Source organism: Molothrus aeneus, chromosome 4, assembly GCF_037042795.1.
Source record: "Molothrus aeneus isolate 106 chromosome 4, BPBGC_Maene_1.0, whole genome shotgun sequence".
Taxonomy (NCBI): Eukaryota; Metazoa; Chordata; class Aves; order Passeriformes; family Icteridae; genus Molothrus; species Molothrus aeneus.
In genome coordinates this window covers 23843547-23864782 of record NC_089649.1, presented here as the reverse complement: position 1 = coordinate 23864782, position 21236 = coordinate 23843547, and the positions used below count along the sequence as shown (strand labels likewise).

General features: G+C 45.3%; 2 protein-coding genes across 2 annotated transcripts; both read left to right on the top strand.

Moving 5' to 3' along the window:
- Positions 1-41: 41 nt before the first annotated feature.
- Positions 42-5323, top strand: LEPROTL1 (leptin receptor overlapping transcript like 1). The gene is made up of 4 exons (XM_066548086.1): positions 42-129; positions 378-453; positions 1650-1836; positions 2844-5323. The coding sequence occupies exons 1-4, from the start codon at positions 114-116 to the stop codon at positions 2958-2960; spliced, it is 396 nt and encodes a 131-aa protein (XP_066404183.1). The 5' UTR covers positions 42-113; the 3' UTR covers positions 2961-5323.
- Positions 5324-6750: 1427 nt separating this feature from the next.
- Positions 6751-20723, top strand: SRP72 (signal recognition particle 72). Its single transcript, XM_066548085.1, has 19 exons — positions 6751-6890; positions 7966-8086; positions 9810-9933; positions 10737-10880; positions 11654-11765; positions 12842-12873; positions 13447-13571; positions 13684-13741; positions 13921-14052; positions 14451-14579; positions 15076-15148; positions 15709-15773; positions 16769-16864; positions 17309-17412; positions 18026-18103; positions 18719-18856; positions 19137-19174; positions 19494-19650; positions 20467-20723. Exons 1-19 carry the CDS (start codon positions 6785-6787, stop codon positions 20639-20641), a joined length of 2007 nt encoding a protein of 668 aa, XP_066404182.1. The 5' UTR covers positions 6751-6784; the 3' UTR covers positions 20642-20723.
- The last annotated feature ends 513 nt before the right edge of the window (positions 20724-21236 follow it).

The following is a 21236-nucleotide window of genomic DNA, read 5'->3' as shown; positions in this document are numbered from 1 at the left end:
CGTCACGGGGCCGTGCCCGCCCCTTGCCCCTACGGCTTCCTCTTCCGCGCGGCATTTCCGGTTCCCGGCGCGCCCCTCTCCGGTGCCGCGCGGCTGGCGGGACGGACAGCGCCATGGCGGGAATCAAAGGTGCGCGCGAGGCGGGGCGAGGCCGGTAATGGCGGGCACGCGCGGCCCGCGCGGGGAGGGGCCGGGCCGGGCCGGGCCGGACGGGCCCCCGGGCGGGAGGGGCTGGGAGCCCCCGCGGCACCCCGAGTGCCCCCGCTGCGCCGGGCGTCCGAGGCTGCGCTGAGCCCCGCGTTGGTCTGCGGGCGGTGGTGGGTGCCGTGCGCGGTGCGGTGCTCCCTTCACGTTGACTGGGTTTGTTCTCGTTGTAGCGCTGATCAGCCTGTCCTTTGGGGGAGCGGTCGGACTGATGTTCTTGATGCTCGGATGCGCCCTGCCCCAATACAAGTACCGTGCTCTCTCTTTCTGTGCTTCTACTTCTGTTTGCGTGGCTGTAACTTCACAGGAGTCCTGCTTCCATAATGGTGGATTGATAAGTTCTCTCTGTGTAGGAGGGGCCTTAGGTTTTTGGGGCTTTTTTGGTGGGGTTTTTTTGTTTGTTTTTGGGTTTTTTTGTCCTTTGTTTCAAAAGGTTGGGGTGGGAACAAAAAGAAAGACCATCCAGGATTTAATTAATCCTAAAAAGTAATGGCAGCAAAAGTTAAAGTACCAGGCCTGGCTGCAAACCGTGAAAGGATGCGTTGCCCTGACTGTCTGGACTTGTGTCCCGCTGTGGGTGACCCTCAGACAGCAGCATTCTCGAGGTGGGCAGCAAGTGTGGGTCGGTCATCCAGGGAAAGATTTGCATTTTCTGTGGCTGCCTAGGGGTAGCTGGGCTGTCAGTGATTATCAGGTGGATCCTTGGCTGTGTCCCACACTTGTGATATAGCATCTGGAGTAATTGCAGCTGCTGTCCGTACTTTCCTGACATCGATTCCTACAGGAGATACAAAGTAGCAGACCAAGTACTCAGATAGTAAGGCCTATGGCTTTGACTCTTTGCAAGTGAATGCTGACTTTACAGAAAAGATTTTAAATTGACTTATTCACTGTTGAATAAATATTAAATATCCTATTGATAGACCTGTTATGGGTTGTGAATTGCACTTTCTACATATATGACTAGAATTCCTAGGCCAGTTTTCTTTTGTTATGAAGCCAGTGCTAGTGACACAAACCCTTGGGAAGGAGACCCTTATACAGTTGCCCTTCAAACAATGCAGTAAAGTTTTATTGAAACAATGTTCACCTGCCTTTGTGTGCCTGAGAAGTCTGTTCTGGGGTGCTGCAAGGGTATCCCCTAAGTACAACTGATAGGATAAACTTGGAGTTAAGCTCACCTTGTAAGGTGGCATTAGATTTAGGCTTGCTTAGTGCAGCCTTGGTTTGTGAATATCCTGTTAGTGAACTCTGCTGCCCTTGAGGTCAGCCGAAGCCACTCAGGCACACGGTCTGTAGGATTAATGTCAAAAGATTTGCCTTCTCTGGGCTTGTCTGTCTGTCCTAAATGGGGGTGCTGGATGGGAAAAATGCTTTGCATGGATTTTAGGAGGAGCAGGAGTAAATCCAGTTAAGTAAAACTTTTTTTCTCCTTTCTTTTTCAGCCAGTACTGGCCACTGTTTGTTCTGTTTTTTTACATCCTTTCTCCTATCCCGTACTGCATAGCAAGAAGATTGGTAGATGACACAGATGCTACAAGTAATGCCTGCAAGGAGCTGGCCATATTCCTTACAACAGGCATTGTGGTCTCAGCATTTGGGCTGCCCATAGTGTTTGCAAGAGCAGAACTGGTTAGTAGTATTTCAGCCTGTGATTGCCTTTTTTTTTCCTAGAAAACTTTGTGTTTGGTTGTTTATTGAAGGTAAACCTTTCATGCACTAAATAACTCTTACAATTATGTACTTTTGGAACCAGAGTAAGATTTTTTTTTTGCAAAAAAATCAGTACTGAAGTGGGAGCATGGCAGAACATTTGTGATTGCCAGTTGTTTCACATGGTCATGGAATAAAGCCTAACAATGCAATGCAGAGAAACACTGAAAACTTAACAGGGAAGTAATCAAATATAGAAGTGTAAAGAATCCTTTGAAGACAATTTGTGGAGTAGTTGAGCTAAAGCAGCATGAATAAACAAAAAAAAAGTATTTTTATACTCACTGTAAATGATATTGTAAGCGATATTGGTATAATTTTTCTTAAACTTCCAAGTTCTCATTACATATTTTCCAGTATAGAACTTTTCACTAAAATACTTTACAAGTTCACTTTGTTTGTGTGAATGTCAGAAAGCACTACCAAGTCAAAGAACATGGAGTGCACTTTCATAAATGTCTTCAGGCAAGAACAGCTCAGATGGACAGTTGGAATGCCTCACATCCTTTGAGTAATCCCCTTACTCTCCTGTGAAAACATTCACCTCCTTTTTTGTTAATGGGATATCTGCTGGCATTTTGAAGACCTTAAATACCTGTTTTAAAAAGTCTTACAGCATAGCTGGGCTGCAGATGTGTTTGATGCTGTTGTCTAACCTTACTTTGCATAGCAAACCAGTTGTGCCTGTAGCTAGCCAATGCTTTGAGTACAGCTAGAAGAAACTTGCAGTGCTGCTTGGCTGGCTGTGAATTTGTCAAGTAATTTTGGGTAAACCTGCTTGGTGTAACCACAAATAATGAGGTATTGCGTCTTGCATCATGGATGTGTTACTGAACTTTGTTGAGAATGGGATAGTAAAGATGTTACCTTTTGTCTTGTTACTGTTCAGCTCCAAACATGTCTAACTGAATTCCCGCTGTTCACAGATTTACTGGGGCGCGTGTGCACTCGTTCTCACTGGGAATACAGTCATCTTTGCCACCATCCTAGGATTTTTCTTGGTCTTTGGCAGCAATGACGACTTCAGCTGGCAGCAGTGGTGAAAGGAAGATCAGAGAACTATCCACAGGCATCTTGTCATGCAGTGGCCATCCATACAAATGAGAGAATGGGCAATAAAGAGAAGTAGCATAGCAAGCCTCTTGAGTATTCTAGATGCTCCTTTTGACGTTGTTCGTTCTGAGTGTCCTACTGTTGCTGACAGGGTTTCTACGTTTTTATGAAGTGGAGAGATGATTGATTTCATTTTTACCTATGGTATGTTTTTAGGTGCTCTCTTGGTTTAAAATTGTCATCCTTCTGTCCATTGTTTTATGTGAAGCTTTAAACCAGGAACAACATTTAAACATAGTTTCAGAGATTTAAAGTTGAGGGGTTTTTGTGGGGTTTTTCTTTGTTGGTGGGGTTTTTATTTGTTTTTTTAAGTTATGAATTAATACTATGTTTCATTTCTTTTTAAAATGCCAGGATTAAATTATATACAAGCTGAATGGAAGTAAGAGATTGTCCACCACCATTGCCAATTGCCAGATCAATAGATTGTTGCTGTATTTTAGCAGAGGCAAGGTGGGTTGGAGAGTACCGGTTGCAGATTTTCTTCTGCCCATACCTCAGACTGGGTGATGAATGTTGATAGCCTTCATTTCAGGAGAAGGCTGAGGAGCAGGTAGAGTTATCTGGGAGAGAAGTCCTAAATTTTACACCACTAGCTCTTTTACCTGCTTTGTTATCAATTCTGTGGAGGTGACATTCAAATACTCTGTAAATGTATTGATGCTGACATACAAAACTGAAGTGTATTGTAGGGGAAGAGAAAATGATGTTTAAATTACATTTTTTAAAAAATAAGTATCTTTTGAACTCTTTCTATTTATAAGCATTGTATGGTTTTGAACTTTTATGTCAACTTTTTACCACAAAAATGGTAAAATGTTCATTTATGGAACTACTGGTCTGTGTTAATTTGAAGCATATACAAAGCTATTTGCTCCTCTCCCTTTTTAATTTATTTTATACATAGCATATATATATATATATAAATATATAATAAACCAGCTTTTAAAATGTAGATTAAAACTGTCTTAAACTTGCCTGAGTTTTCCTGCCCCCCCCGGTTTTCTTGTTTTTTTTCCCCCTCAATGCAGCTGAGGCACGACTTTTTTGGAAGTCACTGGCTGAACTGATTTCACTGACTGTTTTTAAGTTCTTATGCACTGTTGGTTAATAAGATTTATTGTTATGTCTGTAACTGTAGCTTGTGTTCTGTAAGATTTCACATGTAGCTTCAAGTATTTAAGACAAGTTTTCTGCATACCTCTCAATTGTCCGGATTTTTCATTTGAGGAAATCTGCCATTGGACATTCCATCACAGCACAGTTGATGAGTACCACTTAAGCAGGTTTGCTTGTACATGTGCAGTGATGACCTTGACCAAACTTACTTCTAAACTGTATTTTTCAATTCTTTAAAAATAAGTCTATGAAACTTAACTATGTGTAATTGAAAGCTTAGGTTTTGTTCAACAGTATGAAAAGGCAGAGAACAGCAGGTCTTGGCTGTAATATTTGTGCACAGATGCAAACCAAGTAGAAAGTCTGCATACATACGTACATATATATATATATATATATATATATATATATATGTTCATAAATGTATATGAGTATACAAAGTCTGATAGTCATGGGGTCCATGGTGCTCCAGGAACTGATACTGGCAGGTGGGGGCAGCTGGGCTGTAGCTCCCTCCACATGCTGCTTTGTTAATGTCCTGTGTGTGGAGCAGAGGAACAAGCAGGTGCCAAGGCTCCAGAGCAGATGTATTTCAAGTGTAACCAAGTGCTTCGCCAGGCTGCCTGTGATGGTGGCGTTTGGAGCTGCACAAGGGCTGTAGGATCATGTTTCTTTCCCTTTTTCAGCAAGATTTCTGCACCCACACCCCCAGTACAATGGATGCTTCAAAAAATCTTCCAAACCAGTGGCTAAAGTTGCAGTCCCCTGCAGTCCTTATGGAGGAGGAATGCCTAGGACTTGTACACATACGATCTGTTACCTATTCCTTTTTCATGGTCAGGAACTGTTTTCTCCTTCATTCCTGAAGCCACGTGATGCTACTCTCTGGATCACTGGTCATGGAGCTGACTCTGTGTATTGGTGGTGCATTTTTTGTCTGTTAATTGCATTACAGCACTCCCTCCTTGCTTGTACACCAAGTACATGCAGTATTGCTCTGATTCATGAGCAGGACACTTGAGAGGTATGATCCTTCCATATAATATGCACTGAGATTGTGTTACCATCCTTCTAGAGGGAAAAACTTTGAGCGATACAAATTTTAAATAGCAATCTTGAGTTCTGTATGTTTAATCAAAAATACTCTAATAAAAAGAGTATTTTGTTTAAAGTATTAATTGTCCTTTTTCCTTTATTTAATGTGGTTGTTACTCCTGTGGAAGAGATGACACCAGACTGCTCACTAGTCCTTCAGAGCGAGTATTTGTGGTTTTTACCTGGGACTGATTTATAAAGAGAGGCTCCAGTGTCCAAGTTGCACTGAGTTGACTTTGTTGTGTCACATTGCAGTGTCTCCTTCAGTTTCTGTTTGAAAGCCAAATCCTGAAATGTGGGTGGTGTTATACAAAGTGATGGCCACCTTAACCCTCTGATGTATTTATAACTCTGCAATTTTTATTTTAAAAACTACACAGCCTTTGTGATATTTGTAATCATGACGTTTCTGAAATTTGAAAGCTGATGACTGATGCCAGTCTTCTGGCAGAAGAAAGTAACAGGAGTTGGTGGAAAATCCTTTTAGGATGATCAATCACCCTTTCCCTCTCTGCACACATACTCACTTTGGTCAAAACATGGAAAGGGGAGTGGAGTTATTTGGCAATAACTAAGGTGCTACATCTACAGAGCTTTTTCATGAAAGCAAATTAAATCAGTAGAATCACTGAAAGTGCTGGGCTGGAAGAGACCTGTCAGGATGACTGAGTCCAGCTCCAGTCCCTGTGCAAGACAATCCCCAAAGTCACACCCTGTGCCCGCGTGCATTGTCCAAAGGCTTCTTGAGCTCTGTCAGGCTTGGTGCCGTGACCCCTTCCCTGGGGAGCTGTTCCAGTGCCTGACAACCCTCTGGATGAAGAACCTGTTCCTGAAATTTAGCCTGGACCTTCCCTGGCTGAGCTCCATTCCGTTTCCTTGAGTCCTGTCACTTGTCACCAGAGTGAAGAGGTCGGTACTTGCCCCTCCTCTTCCTCTCTTGAGGATGTTCAAGACCACAGTGAGGTCTCCCTCTCTCCTCCAGGCTGAACAAACCAAGTGGCCTTCACAGCTCTTCATACGGCTTCCTCTCAAGGCCCGTCACTGTTCTCTGGACACTCTCCAACAGCTCAGTGTCTTTCTGATCTTGTGGCACCCAGAGCTGCCCCCAGCACTGGAGGTGAGGCTGCCCCAGCTCAGAGCAGAGCGGGACAATCCCCTCCCTTGCCTGGCTGTGCCTGCTGCCCCCCAGGACAGGGCTGGCCCTCCTGGCTGCCAGGGCTCAGTGACTCCCATTCAATGCCATGGCCCAGGACCCTCAGCTCCCTTTCTGCAGCGCTGCTCCAGCCTCTCGTTCCCCGGTCTGTGCACACCGCTAGGGCTGCCCGGCTGCGGAGCCCGGGCTGGCCCGGTTACCCCTCTGCCGGCAGCAGCGGGAAGCTGCGGGCCCTGAGGCGCTCACAGCGCACCGGCCCAGCGCGGTACCGGGCAGGGCGGGGCCACCGGAAAGGCACGAGGGCCTGTCGGGGGCGGGGCCCCGCTCGGCCCTTCCGCTTCCGGCGCGGCGCCGCCCCCGCGACGTGTGTCTGCTCCCGGTGCCAAGATGGCGGCGGCCGCGGGGGCGGCGGCGGCGGCGGGGCTGTGGAGCGAGGTGAACCGCTGCGGCCAGAACGGCGACTTTGCCCGCGCACTCAAGTCCGTCAATAAGAGTGAGTGCGGCGGCAGTGCCGGGCCCCGCGCCGCGGGTCTGGGGTCTCTGCTCGGGCGCGTTGGCCTTGCGGAGGGTCGGTGCGGCGCGGTGCGGTGCGGCGCGGTGCGGTGCGGCGCGGTGCGGTGCGGAGGGGAGCGGTGATGTCCGTCCGTAGGGTTCGTGCCGGGAGCGGGGCCGCGGGGAAAGGCTGCGAGGATCTTACTGTGTTGGGCTAGAGGGAAGAGGGGCGGCCGGGGCCCAGGCTCCGCTGCTGTACCGTGACCGTCGGGTCCTTGTGTTGCATCACGCACCTCTTGCTGTGGGTTAAACCCTCGGAGTTACTCCTGGGTTTTCCTTCCGTTTTGATCATGGGAGGAGGGAGGGCTTTTCCCCCGGGAACTGGAGGAGGGGTGGTGTGCATATGGACTAACTGACTTGGGAGCAACAACTTGCTCGAAACGGAGAGTTCACGTTGAGATGTGTTGTTTTGGTGGCTAGGCATCCAAAACGGGATTGCAGTATAAGGCACGTTGTGATTATACGTTCTGTCTTTGCTGCTGGTAGGCAGTAGGGATTCATCTCCTGTCCTGGAAAAGCTGGCATCCCTGAAAAAAATCAAATAGCAAAACCCATGCCTCTCTTCTAGTTCTCATTCCCTGTCATCCACTGACAGAAAGTTTTAGCATGTAAAGTGACTCCCTGACAAGAGCCACACTGTTCTTCTATACCAGCTGTTTTCCTTCCTGAGTGTGCTTTACGTGGCCCTGGGGCCTTGGCACTGTGTTCTTTGCCTGAAGTGAAATGCCAAGGAAAGGTTTGCCCAGGCCTGTGTAGCCTCTTTCAGACATGTGCAGCTCTCTTCCAGACATGTTAGCACAGTGCCTGCTTCTGGTAAGTTCAGGATCTCTACTGGATTCTTTTATCCTGCTGGGGTTTGTTTCATGATCCGAGGAAAAGCAAGCCATGCCAGGATGCTGTAAGTTGATGTGGCCACTCTCTAGGATGGGTTTTTGCAGCTCTAATAATGTGAGTCTCTTACAAAGCCTGGCTGTGTTTGAGTTGGATCACTGTGTTGAAACTGGTTTCTTCTCCAGTACTGCAGATCAACAAAGATGACGTGACAGCACTTCAGTGTAAAGTAGTGTGTCTTATCCAGAATGGGAACTTCAAGGAAGCCCTTGGTATAATCAATACCCACACTAAAGTGTTAACCAGGTGAGTTGTGCCTTGCTGTGCTCTACGAAATATGAAACTCCTGAGTCCTTGAGAAGCTGCAGCTTCAATGGAGGGGACTAATGAGGCAGCAAAATAAAGAGCAGGATATGCTCAGGGACATTTGGGCTGGTCTTCTCAGTGACAAGCTTATTTATAGGAGGGGGTGAGACAGGGTCTGGTTGAGTTTGAGGCAGTCTAACAGTGTGCTATTACCGTTGAAGGGATTGTCCCTGAGTTTTCAGCCACCTTCACATGCTGATTCTGCTTGTAGATGTGGCTGGGTAGCGTGGCTGGTACAAGGGAAGGGGACAGATCTCTCTGGGAGGGAAGTGAGAAGGGAGAAGCCTTTGTTCGCTTTGCTTGGCTGTCTCATCATACAGCTTTGCTTTGCCAGCCTGAAGGAGCTGCCTCAGCTTTTGGGGTGGTGCAAGCCCTTTGTGCATCCTCTCAAAAGCAGGACCCTGGAGACAAATTGTGTTTGAGAACAAGTCAAGCTTCTCCTTTGTGTCCTTAAGATTCTAATTTTGTTCCTCATAAGGATGCACTTTGTGCAGTGACAAGGATGAAAAGTGCTACACAAGAACTGGCTGGCAGCAAAACTTTTTTGTTTCAGATGCTGTTCTTATTAAAGAAGTTCCCAGAAAGGTGTGTTGAAGTTATCAGTGTGATGAAACATACCTTTGTTTTTGTTTGCATCTGAATAACATGTAATAACCCTGTTCACCACTTCCTTCTTTCCTGGGACAAAAGGGGTTTAATTCAAGTTTTTTAACTTATTATTTTATTATATGGTAGGGAGAAGCATTTTTTTTTAATATTCAACTGGTTTCAGAGTTCTTCCTATAACTTCTTTCAGCTCATTCTACTGTGTGTCTGTGTCCTGCAGAGCAAGGAGAATGGTGGTTCTTGGTCTGTCTTGAAGTTTTCCTATCCTGCATTGAGGCTGCTTTGATATAATTCTAAATGCCATTGATTTTCAAACTTCCTTAATACTCAGTTGAATCGAGATAATTTTAAATAGTCAAAGTAAAGCTAATAATAAGTGGCCCCAGGCGTGAGCTAAAGGAATTGCTGATTATTTTCATTTGGCTTAAGTGGTAACTCAGGGCTTAGGTGGAACATAGCTTTCAAGGCTCAGATTCTTTGAGAATGCTTCTCTCCTGGTGTGAGCTTGCTTTGAAGCCAATTTATGTTTGTAAAAGCAAACCCTTTTGCTGCAGTTTGCTGCAATCATATTTCAAAATATGTTAATGTTACCTTTGTCTTGGTATCAGCCTGTAAGTGGGCTGTGTTTTATACCTTTTATACCTTTTCCTCTCTCTCTGTGAGTCAGTTGTCTTCAGAAGTTTGCAGTAACAATGTTTCATTGCAATGTAATCACAGAATGAAGTTTGCTATTGTTTTACCTTTTAAGAATTTGATTAGCATAATTAGTAGGCGGCCTGGAGCAGAGAGGATTTGGAATACCATGTGTGTGGAAATGCCATTAAAAAGGAACCTTTTGTTTTTGGATGAAGTTTTGATATGCTTTCTCTGTTAAACACCAAGTACACAGGAGATACTTTCAGTGCTGAACAGATACATAATCCTGTAATCTGGGATTGTGTGTTTGGATTTTTGGTTATGTAGCAATCTGTGACTAATTAGGGCTGGTTATATGTGAATGAATGCTGTTGAATGGAAACCCTAGTGCTGGCTGTCAGCCTTTGTCTTGTCCTTGCAGTGATGTTATTGCCTTTGAGAAGGCCTACTGTGAATACAGGTTGAACCGTATTGAAAGTGCTCTCAAGACTATTCAGAGTGCCAGTCAGCAGACAGACAAACTGAAGGAGCTTTATGGACAAGTGGTAATTACAAGCTTTTCTTCCTGGTGGGAGTTTCAAATGCTGGATGCCTTGTCCCTGCTCTAATGGGGGACAGGTATGGGGACAGAATTTCCTTCTCTAGCTTGAAGGTAAGGACAGGTATGGTTCCAACTGCTCAGACTTCTGTGAAGCTTCAGTTGCCTCTTTCTGGAGGCAGTGTTGTCATCTTATTCCCACAGAACCAAAACAATACATTTGTGACTTCTGCTCCTTTCCTGGGTCTGGCCTGATATTAGCCACCTGGTTGAGAAAGGAGGAGATCTGATGGGATTTGTTTGTGGTTCAGCCATCTGTTTGCATTAGATACCTGTTCAGGAATAGTTTGTGGGACCTGATGTCTCAGGCATTAAAAGTGATGCGGAAAAGAAGTTATGCTTTTTCCTCTTCTTTTTTTCCCGGTTGATCAGAACAGTTTTGTGAAGAATTGGCTGTCTTCTCTCAGCTGCATGAAAGACCATTCATTTAATTTCTTTCTTAGAGAGGCGATCTAATTTGGAAGAAGGCTGTTTGAGGACAAAACTGAGTAAACTGCTGCTTTTAAAGAAGCTGTTTTAGGAGTAGGAGCTGTGTCATTTTTGTGCAGGTATCTGGTGTCATTGCTTGAGTCCTTGCAAGTGTAGTCTATATAGCTTGCCCTTGAAGGTAGATGCAAATGTTAGTAATGTTCAGCTTAATACATATGATGCTGTACTGCCCCCAGTCCATGGGGAGGGAGGAAGGAGGCTGTAGTTACCAGCATGCACAGGAAAATACTGTTCTGATGGCTAATCCCTTTCCTTTCTCAGTTGTACAGGCTGGAGCGTTACGACGATTGTCTGGCTGCATACAGGGATCTCATCCGCAACTCCCAGGATGAGTATGAGGAGGAGAGAAAAACCAACCTCTCTGCTGTTGTGGCAGCACAAAGCACGTGGGAGAAGGTGGTGCCAGTAAGTGAGTATGTATGTCTTTGGGTGTAAGAATGAGAGCCAAGGAATAGAGGATACAAATTGTATTGGAATTGTGGATACTGAACAGGACGGAAAGGTGTTCCTGTCTCGTAAAGATTTCTGAGTATGTTGAAGATCACATAGTGGTTTTCCCTGTATGGAGGAATAAATGCTGTTATTATTTATGAATTACACTTCACCTTTGATCTCTAAGAGACCTTGTACTTTAGATGTCACAGCAGAACAGGAAGAAGATCTTTCTGAACCTGTATTAGCAGAACACCTGGTGCAACTAGCACTTTTCCCTCTCATTACCCTCTTGCCCAGGGTTAAAACTAGTTGTTCTGATCACCCAGCCATGCTTGGGAATATTTTTATTAATGAACAGTGAAGATTGTAATGTTCACATTTGTTTAGAAATCCTTGTCCTTGGAGGTGCACACAGCATGCTCAGCTTTCTGTTCAGTGCTGTGGATTCACTTACTAATTCTCTAGAGCAGCAGTTCTTAGCTGCCCTTTTGCACAAGCCTAAGTAGTCCCCAGGTTCAGGCTGGAGTTTCCCTGCTGCCTTGTTAGTTGCCTCTGACTTTGTGCAGTGTGAGGAAAGATCCTTTGTGCTGCAACTTACTTGTCAGGAGTGTGCCCTGTTAAATTTGCTTCTTAAATTTATTTTTCAAGGATTAGTTTGAATGTACAGGAAAACTCTGGTTTGTGTGTGTTGCCTGTTAAATCTGTTGGTGTTTATGCAATGTTATATTTGGTTTTCATGCTAGGAGGATTTAGGCCTTCGAGAAGCTACCTACGAGCTGTGTTATAACAGTGCATGTGCATTGATTGGGCAAGGAAAGCTGAATGAAGCAATGAAAAAACTACAAAAAGCAGAAGGTAAAAGGCTGGTGAGGTGAGAGGGAAGCTTTGTGTAGTAGAAGCAGTTATTTGCACTTTGATGCACAAATCAGAGGAAAAGAGGTTTTGAGAATTTAAAAACTGATCAGCAGCAGGATTTGTTGTGAAGCTGGTGTTTTTGGACAAGTGTTCCTCTGGGACACTTTTCCAGATCCATGCAGCATGTTCTGGCTCTCCTACAGCCCCCTGATTTGTATTCAATAAGTTTGTGCATTTTTTTGAAGCAGGAAGTAGATGTGAATGTAATCTCATAAACATGAGATGAGATTTTGTTAGTATGAGTATGTATTTAAGTACATGCTATAAAAGTTCAAGGTACTTCATGGTATGAATTAGTATAAGCCAGTAAATGAGCTTTTTAGCAAAGAGGATTTTTTTTTTCAATGGAGTTAAAGGGGGATTTTGCATGTTTAAAAAAAGTCTGGGGAGAGAACTAGGAAGGACTAGTTCTGTCTGATCTAATTGCTCTTACAGATAAATAGGTCAGTTCTGTCCCAGTTTTGATGAAGAATAACAAGTGTCCCATACAACTGATAAGCATGTGTAATTTGAGCCTATGTCCTTTGATAGTAGTCCTTTGGAGGGCAAACAAGTCCCATCCCAAAAAGTCACCACTTTCTCTGGTGAAGTATGAGAAAGTGAAGAAGTGACTAGTATGGGTACTGAATACTTAGAGAATTGCTGCCCCATAAAGGGTGTTGTAAGCTGAATATTGCAGGCTTGCAGCGCTTAACCGGTGAGCAGTTGCAGCTGATCCCTATGGAAAAATCAGGAGCTAGGTCTAAGGAATTTTGGTCAGGAGAGAAAATTAGTGTCTGGGAGGGACAGTATCTTCTGTGCCTTTGATTGTTCTTCTGCTTCACATAGTCTGCTCTCTTACGCTTAGTCCCATCCATCATCAGCCTGGTAATCTGCTGTGCCCTTGTAGTGCTGCAGGAGTTTCAGGGATACATGGAAAGGTTCAGGGATACATGGAAATGTTCCCTCATGCTTCTTGCCTGGTTTTTTCACCCTAAAGCCTTCTAAATGGTGTTTTTCAATGTTTTTCCTTGTAGAACTGTGCCGCCAGTCACTGTCAGAAGACTCTGTAAGTTCCTGATGTTGTTCTGGAGAGTGTTTGCTTTGCAGCAGGGGAAGCGAGGGTGCAATCCCAAAGTGCAGAGAGCCAGAGCAGAGCCAGGGCTGCTCTGCTGGTACCAGCTTGTGAGGCTGGGGCAGCCATCATGGCTGTTGCAGGAGGGCAGCTGACACCACAGGCTGTTTGCTGCTCTGCTCCTTGCATAGTTGCCTGTTCTGGTGCAAGTAGAAGGGTGCAGGTTGTCCGAAACCTCCCTGTGACCTACCCCTGCTAGGGATGAACATACTGAGTGGGTGGTGACAAACAGGGAATTTGTAACCAATTGTTGCAGAATGGCAGACTGAATGTACAGGTTAAAGTAATCTTCAGGTTCTAGCTGGAGTAGGTAAAGCTTTCTTTTCTCCTAGTTTAACTCAGATATGCTGCTGTTAGTGCTGTGGGTACAACCTTCACCTGTAGTTGCTGAGATACTTTGCTGCTAATACTGCCCTGGAATGCTCACAGATGTTTGCCAGCAGAATGCTGAAGCTGGAAGAGAGGTGAGATAGCAGCTTTTAACTTTTTGCTTTGATTTTCCTTCAGGATGTGACAGAAGAAGACATTGAGGCTGAACTGGCTATTATTCACGGTCAGATGGCTTATATCATGCAACTGCAGGGGCGTACAGAGGATGCTCTACAGCTCTACAATCAAATAATCAAGTTGAAGTAAGGGTTTTTTTTTTTTTGGTTTTTTTTTTTTTAAATCAAATGCTCAGCCTTCCATCTGTGAGAGACTGCTGTTCAGTAACAGTATGCTTTCTACTTTTCTTATCTGCAGGCCAACAGATGTAGGACTCCTTGCTGTCATTGCAAATAATATCATCACAATTAACAAGGTATAGATTTACCTTGCCACTTTCATTGTGGTTAGGCTGCTTGCTTCTCTGCTTCTGTGGAGAGAAGGAAGATAATCAGTAAAGATGTTTTCTTAAACAGTAGTTAAATTGCAGACCCAGGGACCTTTTCTTCTTCAAGGAATGTAGTGAAATCTTCTCATGATGTGTGATTTCCACAGGACCAAAATGTCTTTGATTCAAAGAAAAAGGTGAAGCTGACCAATGCAGAAGGAGTTGAGCATAAACTCTCCAAGAAGCAGCTCCAGGCGATTGAATTCAACAAAGCTTTACTTGCAATGTACACAAACCAGGTAGGGGAAACTGATCTGCAGTAAGTAGCTGCAGATGGATTAAATCCACTGGAGTTTGACTGGACAAAAATAGAGATGCAGCTGTTCTATTTCAGAAGACAGGACCACTTGGTTTAGGCACGTAAGTGAGCAGAAAAATAAAACCATCCCTAAAAGCACAACTGGCTGTTTAGTTATTTGGGCATTGCTGTAGGGAGGATGGTGTGGAGATACCTAGAAGACAAAAGGGATGTGGGGGTTCTTAGATGTATCTGAAGGGCCACTAAGAGGACTTGGTTCTGTGTACTCATTTCAGGGGAGTCACCACTAGTATCTCTTCTTAGATCCTGTTGGTTTCTTAGCCCTGTGTAAGGTGCTTGCAGAGGCTGAGAAAAGTGTGTTCTCTCTTTCCACTGCAGGCAGATCAGTGCCACAAGCTGTCAGCAAGCCTGCAGTCCCAGAGCCCCGAGCACCTGCTCCCTGTGCTTATCCAGGCAGCCCAGCTGTGTCGTGAGAAGCAGCATGCAAAGGCTGTAGGGCTTCTGCAGGTAGGTTAAGAGAAAGTTGGCCAAACACCATTTAAACTTGTGCTTTGTGTTTTCCTGTGCTGTCTTCCCTTAGTTTGTTTTGTTTGGTTTAAATTTCCAGGGGTATCTGACTCCTTATTTTGGTTTGGTTTAATACTGCTGGAAAGCCTTCACACCCAATTGAAAATTCTGCTTTTAAAGGGAAATATTTCCCTTACACTTCTGATTTTTATGCTTATGAAACTGTAGTAGACTTCTGGGGTAAGCTGTAGTAGGCTTTGCTGCTCTGCTTACAAGCAGTTTGCAACGCCCTTCTTTGGAATGACTGAGTGGCCTGGGACAGAAATCTGAAAGGGCACACTTGGGGGTCCTTCTCTGCTGTATGCTGAAACCTGCCTGTGCTGGAAAGCTTTCTTTGGCTCTTGCCAGCTTGCTGTGACTGAGCATGACATATGATTCACCAAAGCAGCAGCCTGGTGCCCACACAAGTTGAATTGTCGTTTCTTCTGACTCTCAGGACTTTGCAGACCAGCACCCTGCCAATGCAGCTGAGATCAAGCTGACGATGGCCCAGCTAAAAATTGCTCAAGGTATCTAGTGTCCTCCTTTGTTGGGAAGTGTCTGCACATGACAAGGGTACAAGGGGTAAGAAAACCAGACTTCAGGGCAAGCTTTGCTGCAGTCACTGTTATGACAGGGGTGCAGAGTAGAGATACTTTCAGTGAGGTAATACATATATTTAGCTATGGCAGGATAATGCTGATAGCTAATGTCTGGATACACAGGCTCCACAGATTGCTGGCAGAAATGCCCACAGTCTCTGTGAAATGCTGAATCTCTTCTGGGGCAGGATAATTTTGGGAGCAGTATGAGGCTCCATAATGGTACCATTCCTGTATGCAGTCAGGCAGCACAGACTTGAACCTGAAGAGAACTCCCTGGTAGCCAAAGCTTGCTCCTGAACCCTTGCAGGATGTGACAAGAGCAGAAGGGTCCATTGTGTGGAGGCCTGTCCTTAACTCCTGCAATGGGGGAGATGTGAGAAGGGGAATTGTGCTGTCCCCATTGTTTACCTTTGGCTTGAAGTTCACTGGTGGGATCAGGTGTTGTGATGCCATTCAGAGTGTGTTCTTCCTTGTCTCTCTTCTAGGCAGTGTCACCAAAGCCTGCATGATCCTGAGGAGCATAGAAGAACTGCAGCACAAGCCTGGTATGGTAAGCAAAACTCCGTCTGAACTATGTAAGGTTTTTCCCTTGCAGGAGAGCTTTGCACTTCTTGCTCCTTTTTGCCTCTTCCCCATGGCTGCCACTTGACTTGAGTGTCTGCAGGGATTCTGAGCCCATCTTCCTTGTCTTGGACAAAGGTTGTATTATTACTTGCTTCGGGTAGCCTGAACATAGTCACAGAAGTACTCTGCCTGTCAGAGGGATGCTCTCTGCCTATGTTCCCACTCCCTGGTAATCTCTCAGTCCTGCATGTTGCCTGGATTTACTTGCAATAACATGACTGGAGCAACTGCTGGTTGCTGGTAGGTGCTGTTGGGACATTTTAGAAGGAGCTTTAGGACAGCAGGCCTTAGGGGGAAAGTGCTGTGTTCCCGCCCTGCAGCATCACCCTGATCTGCATGCTTATCCACACCTGCTATTCAGAAATGCTTGATGGCCTTGTAAGTGCTCACATGTTCAGCATAAGCATCTGGAACAGGAGTTGAGAGTTGGATCTGTTCCAATTGTAAGTGTGAATGATCAAAATAATTTATAGGGGCAGTTAACAATAACAATAACAGCCCTGGGTCACCTCTACTTGTGACTGAGATGTCAGCAAATGGATGATATCCTTTTAATCTCTTCACTGCTGATTTCTTTTTTCATAGCTCTTGAGGTAGAGAATGGGGAATGAAAAAGGCTTTGTAATGAAACTGAGTTCTGTGATAAGCAAATAAAGTGCCAAGACTGGAAGGTTCCTTCTATGAATGCAATCTTAGGCTTGTACTATAGGAAAAAGATGTTGGGGATGTTCCTTTGGGAGTGACTTGGGTAGGAAGATGTGGCCTGGGTATCCTGCCTGTTACCACAGCCGTTTTTTAGGGACAGAGCAGAAAGCTCACATTGACTCTGCTTTTGGGAAACCCCATTGTTTAACTGCTGAGACTCTGGCTGTAGACAATTTGCATGAAGATGTGCTATTTACTGCTCTTGAATGTTTGCAGGTGTCTGCGTTGGTGACAATGTACAGTCACGAAGAGGATATCGACAGTGCAATTGAAGTCTTCACACAGGCTATCCAGTGGTATCAGCAACACCAGGCAAGTCAGACCAGAGGAGTTATGTGCAAGAATCTGTCCTGGATTTTCTAGACAGTCCAATTCAGCTTTTCCTTTTGATGCATAGCCCCAGCAGTTATCCACTTGGGGATTTGGAGACATGTGAGCTCCTGTTTTGTGAGCATTTATCAATAATACATTATTTTATATGTGTTATGAATAGGGAGCAGCAGCTCCTGTCAGATTAGGAGGGTGGCATCAATGGATGCCTAAATGTAGCAATCAGGACTTCTCCCTGGTAGGAAAATATGGTGGAGCAGCAAGCGGCGTTGCAGTTCTGCCTCACTTCCCAGAATGCAAAGGTGGTCTGCTTTCTGCATGACAGGATGCTAAGTCAGGGCCAAGCCTCAGGGGCATTAAAGCCAGCTAGAGCTGGGCTCCGCGCTGTGATAGTAAGGAACTAATCATGGCTGCTGTGTCTTTCAGCCAAAGTCTCCTGTCCATTTGTCACTGATAAGGGAAGCTGCCAACTTCAAACTAAAGCATGGCAGGAAGAAGGAAGCAATCAGCGACTTGGAGGAGCTCTGGAAGTGAGTTGGGTGGTTGCTGAGCAGCAGGTCTCTGCCCAGAGTCCTCTGCAAGCTGTCTGGTGGCAGGCAGTGTCTGACAATTTTGACTGACCAGTAGCTGTCCTTTAGAGTTGCCTTTGCATGGGGGCTTCAGTGCAAGGCTGTATTTTGGAAGAAGGGGAGATAATTTATTTGATCTATAGTTGATGTTCACTTGAAAACCTGGTAGACTTACCCCAGAAGCCTCTTGTGTGCAGTGAACATTTCTTTTGGGGACAGGAATGCAGTTTTTTCTAGTGCCAAATAAATGTGGATGTCTAGATTTTAGTTTCTGTTGTGCACTTAATGGGATCTTTTATTGGGGGGAGTGTTAACTTGCCTTTGCTACTGGGTTTTTCCTCTTCTATTGCCTGCTTCATGATACTGTGAAATTGTCTGTACCTCCCTTAATCCACACCAGTCATGTTTGGTGGTGTGCTCTGGAGGAGACCACATACTAACATGCCTGTCCCCACAGATAGTAACTGTGCTGCAGCAGCAAGCACTGTGTGGTGTTACCAGTCTTTGAGATGAGTAACATTGGTAACTTGGTCCTTTTCTGTTTTGTTTTGTTTTCTTTTATTCCTCTAAAAAGGCAAAACCCAAAAGATGTGCATACTCTGGCACAGCTCATCTCTGCCTATTCCCTGGTTGACCCTGAAAAAGCTAAAGTGTATCCTTTTAATGGTGGTGAAAGAGGTGTTTGGGTATTCCTTCCTTGGATTTCCAGCTGTGTGGGGACTTCAGACCCACTCTTACCCAAAGAAAGGCAAGAAACCTCTCTGGAACAGCTACATATCCAGGTCAAGTTGTCTGGAGCTACATTATTTCTCTAATTGGCTTCATTACCCTGATATCTCAGGACCCTTTAATCTTTGGCCTCCTCCGCTTTCAGAATTAATAAGACAAGGTGGAACCAAAACCAAGAGCACCTGCATCTTTTCTGTCAGAATCTTTAACCTGTGGTAGTAATGCAGGACTGATACAATATGGCTAAGCTCTTGCTTACCCAAAATCTCATTCACATACTGCTTTTGTCACCTGAGCTGCTTTCACAGGAAGCTGTTCCCTGTATTATAGAGGGAAAAATGAGGCAGATGGCGATTAAGCAGCTCATCCCAACTTGTGTAAGAAGCTAGTGAGAGAGATGGAAATAGCCCCATAGGCCTGTCTGGTGTCTGCATTGTTAACAGAGAGAATTTATTTAAGCTGAGGTTGCCTCTTGCTGTCTGGAAGAACATGGGTGTTTATGCTTGCTGGTTTGCATCCCTGAACTCTTCCCTTGCAGTCTTAGCAAACACTTGCCTTCTTCAGACACCATGTCACTGAAAGTAGATGTTGATGCGCTGGAGAACTCCCATGGAGCAACCTATGTTCGGAAGAAAGCTGCAAAGCTCACTGGAGACAACCAGCAGAAGGAGCAAGGGTAAGGCAGGCTGCTATATTTTTTATTTAATTGTATTGCTATAGCTCTGGTGCATCCTTCTTTGGAGTGGTTCAAGAACCACACCTGGTGTGGTGAAGGCATTGCTGTAGAAGGCAAGCTGGTGGAAAGGGAGCCTGTTGTTTGACTGCAAGGAGATTTATGTAGCAGCAGACCCAAGTTATTAAAGAGATGGGAATAGTTTAGCTTCTTCCAGAGCTAGTTTTTAGTTGATTTGTCTGCTCTGTCTCTGCTATGTCACAATGTCTCGTTTTCCTTTCAGACAAGGGGAAGTGAAGAAAAAGAAGAAAAAAAAGAAGGGTAAGTCGTATTTCCTAGGTGTTGAAGCAGCACAGCTCCAGAGAGTTCTCCAGATTCTTTCTCCAAATAGCTGGCCTCTAGGTCCCTAGGAGCTAGAACCCTTTGCTAGGACTGTGTCTCTGGAAACCTGGATCTTTATGATAGCTTGTTTGATTGGGGCATTTTTCCTCAGGAGTGAGAGCAACACCCTGTTAGGGTGATGTAGTTGCTGGTCTCTTTGCGTTGCCATGCCATTGCTACTGACATCCCAAGTGTGTCCCTTGGTGATGCCTCTGTGTGTTGACCCCAATCTCAATTCCTGGCACTGGATGTTATGCAGGAAAGCTGCCCAAGAACTACGACCCCAAGGTGACTCCCGACCCTGAGCGGTGGCTTCCAATGCGAGAGCGGTCCTACTACCGTGGACGGAAGAAGGGCAAGAAGAAGGATCAGGTTGGCAAGGGGACTCAGGGTTCAACCACAACTGGCTCTGAATTGTAAGTACCCATTTTGCAAGGATTGATGGGGGGATTTACTCCTGGGGAACTGGGAGGGCTGTGTTTGTGCTGCTCTGCTGCAACTCTGTCACTACACCAACTGCGGGTAGCACAACTGACATCGTACTGTGCTGCTTGAACCTGCTACCAGCTGCTCTCCCTGGAGATCCCTACAGGTTCCTGAAAACCACTGTGATAGGATAGGCGTGCTTGAAGGAGCCAAGGTGCAAATAAAATTCTCATAGTCTTTTAATGCGCTTCTCCTTTGGCAGTGAGATTAATTTTGCATGCTTTCTCTTGAGCAATTTGCTTTCAAGTCTTTTGGCAGCTGCAGAACCATTAGCCATGATTTGAGAAAACACTGTACTTCCTTCTAAGCTGACACTGATTATTTGAGCTGGAATCAAGAATTACCATTATGCATGAAGCCTGACAGCAAGATGGTGTCTTAATAGCATCTGAGAGGAAGGATGCTGGGTTTGCACTGCCTAGGAATGGGACCTGAAAGGCTTCTTGTGTGTTGCATGAGCTGTCACATGTCTATTCAAAAGTTAGCCTTGTTTTCATTGTCAGTGACTTACACCATGTAGCGAACATCAGTTAGAAGGTGATTGCTGCCCTTTGAGACTTGTTCCCATCCTCCACCAGCTCCTTCTGTATGTTGAAGCCTCTCCTTGCATGAGTGCCCTCTCATACATAATGCTTGTTACCTAATGGGGCAGCTGCTGCTTTTCACTGTCAGCTCACTGCACTAGTACCGTGTCTTGCAGGTGGTTGTGAACCCACACGGTGTCTTTTTCTCTTGCCTTCCTGCAGGGACGCCAGTAGAACTGCCAGCAGCCCACCTACCTCCCCTCGGCCCGGCAGCGGGGCAGCTGTGTCGGCTGCAAGTAACGTCATCCCTCCCAGGCACCAAAAACCCGCGGGTGCTCCAGCCACCAAGAAGAAACAGCAGCAGAAAAAGAAGAAAGGGGCTAAAGGAGGGTGGTAAAAAGCAGGATGTGTAACGTCCCTCCTTCAATATGTGATGCTGGTTGCAGAATAAAGGTCAAAAGCAAGTGCTGGCGAAAGACTCTTGGAATCTGGATTCTGTCCTGCCTGTCAGTGGTCTGGGGGGAGATGGGCTGGTATAGATGCCATGATCTGTCTGCTCACCAAGTTCTTTTCCTCACATTTGCCCTCACTGTGACTTAGGTTGTTGTCATCAAAGTCAAACAAAGCCCCTAAGAATAAATGTTTCTGTGTTGCCAGGCATTTAAGAGATATGAGATAATCAAGAATTTCTTAAAATGTAGTTTCATGCTCCTCTTGCATATGTCAGTTTAGGCCTTTAGCAGATTTATCTATGCATGATGCAAGCACTGTCTTTTATGTCAGTCAGTCATTGACCACCAAAGAGCAAAGGCACAAAGCATCTTAGAAGACATCTGGGCTTTATAATACAGGATAAGATAGGCTGAAGGGGGATAACAAGACTGTTAGGAGAAAGCATGGTGAAGTGTATGGCAGCAGATTCAGTGTCCCACTTTCTGCAAGCCAGCTGCCTTATTCTAAAGGGCGTGGCAAAACAAAGGTGAGCAGAATGT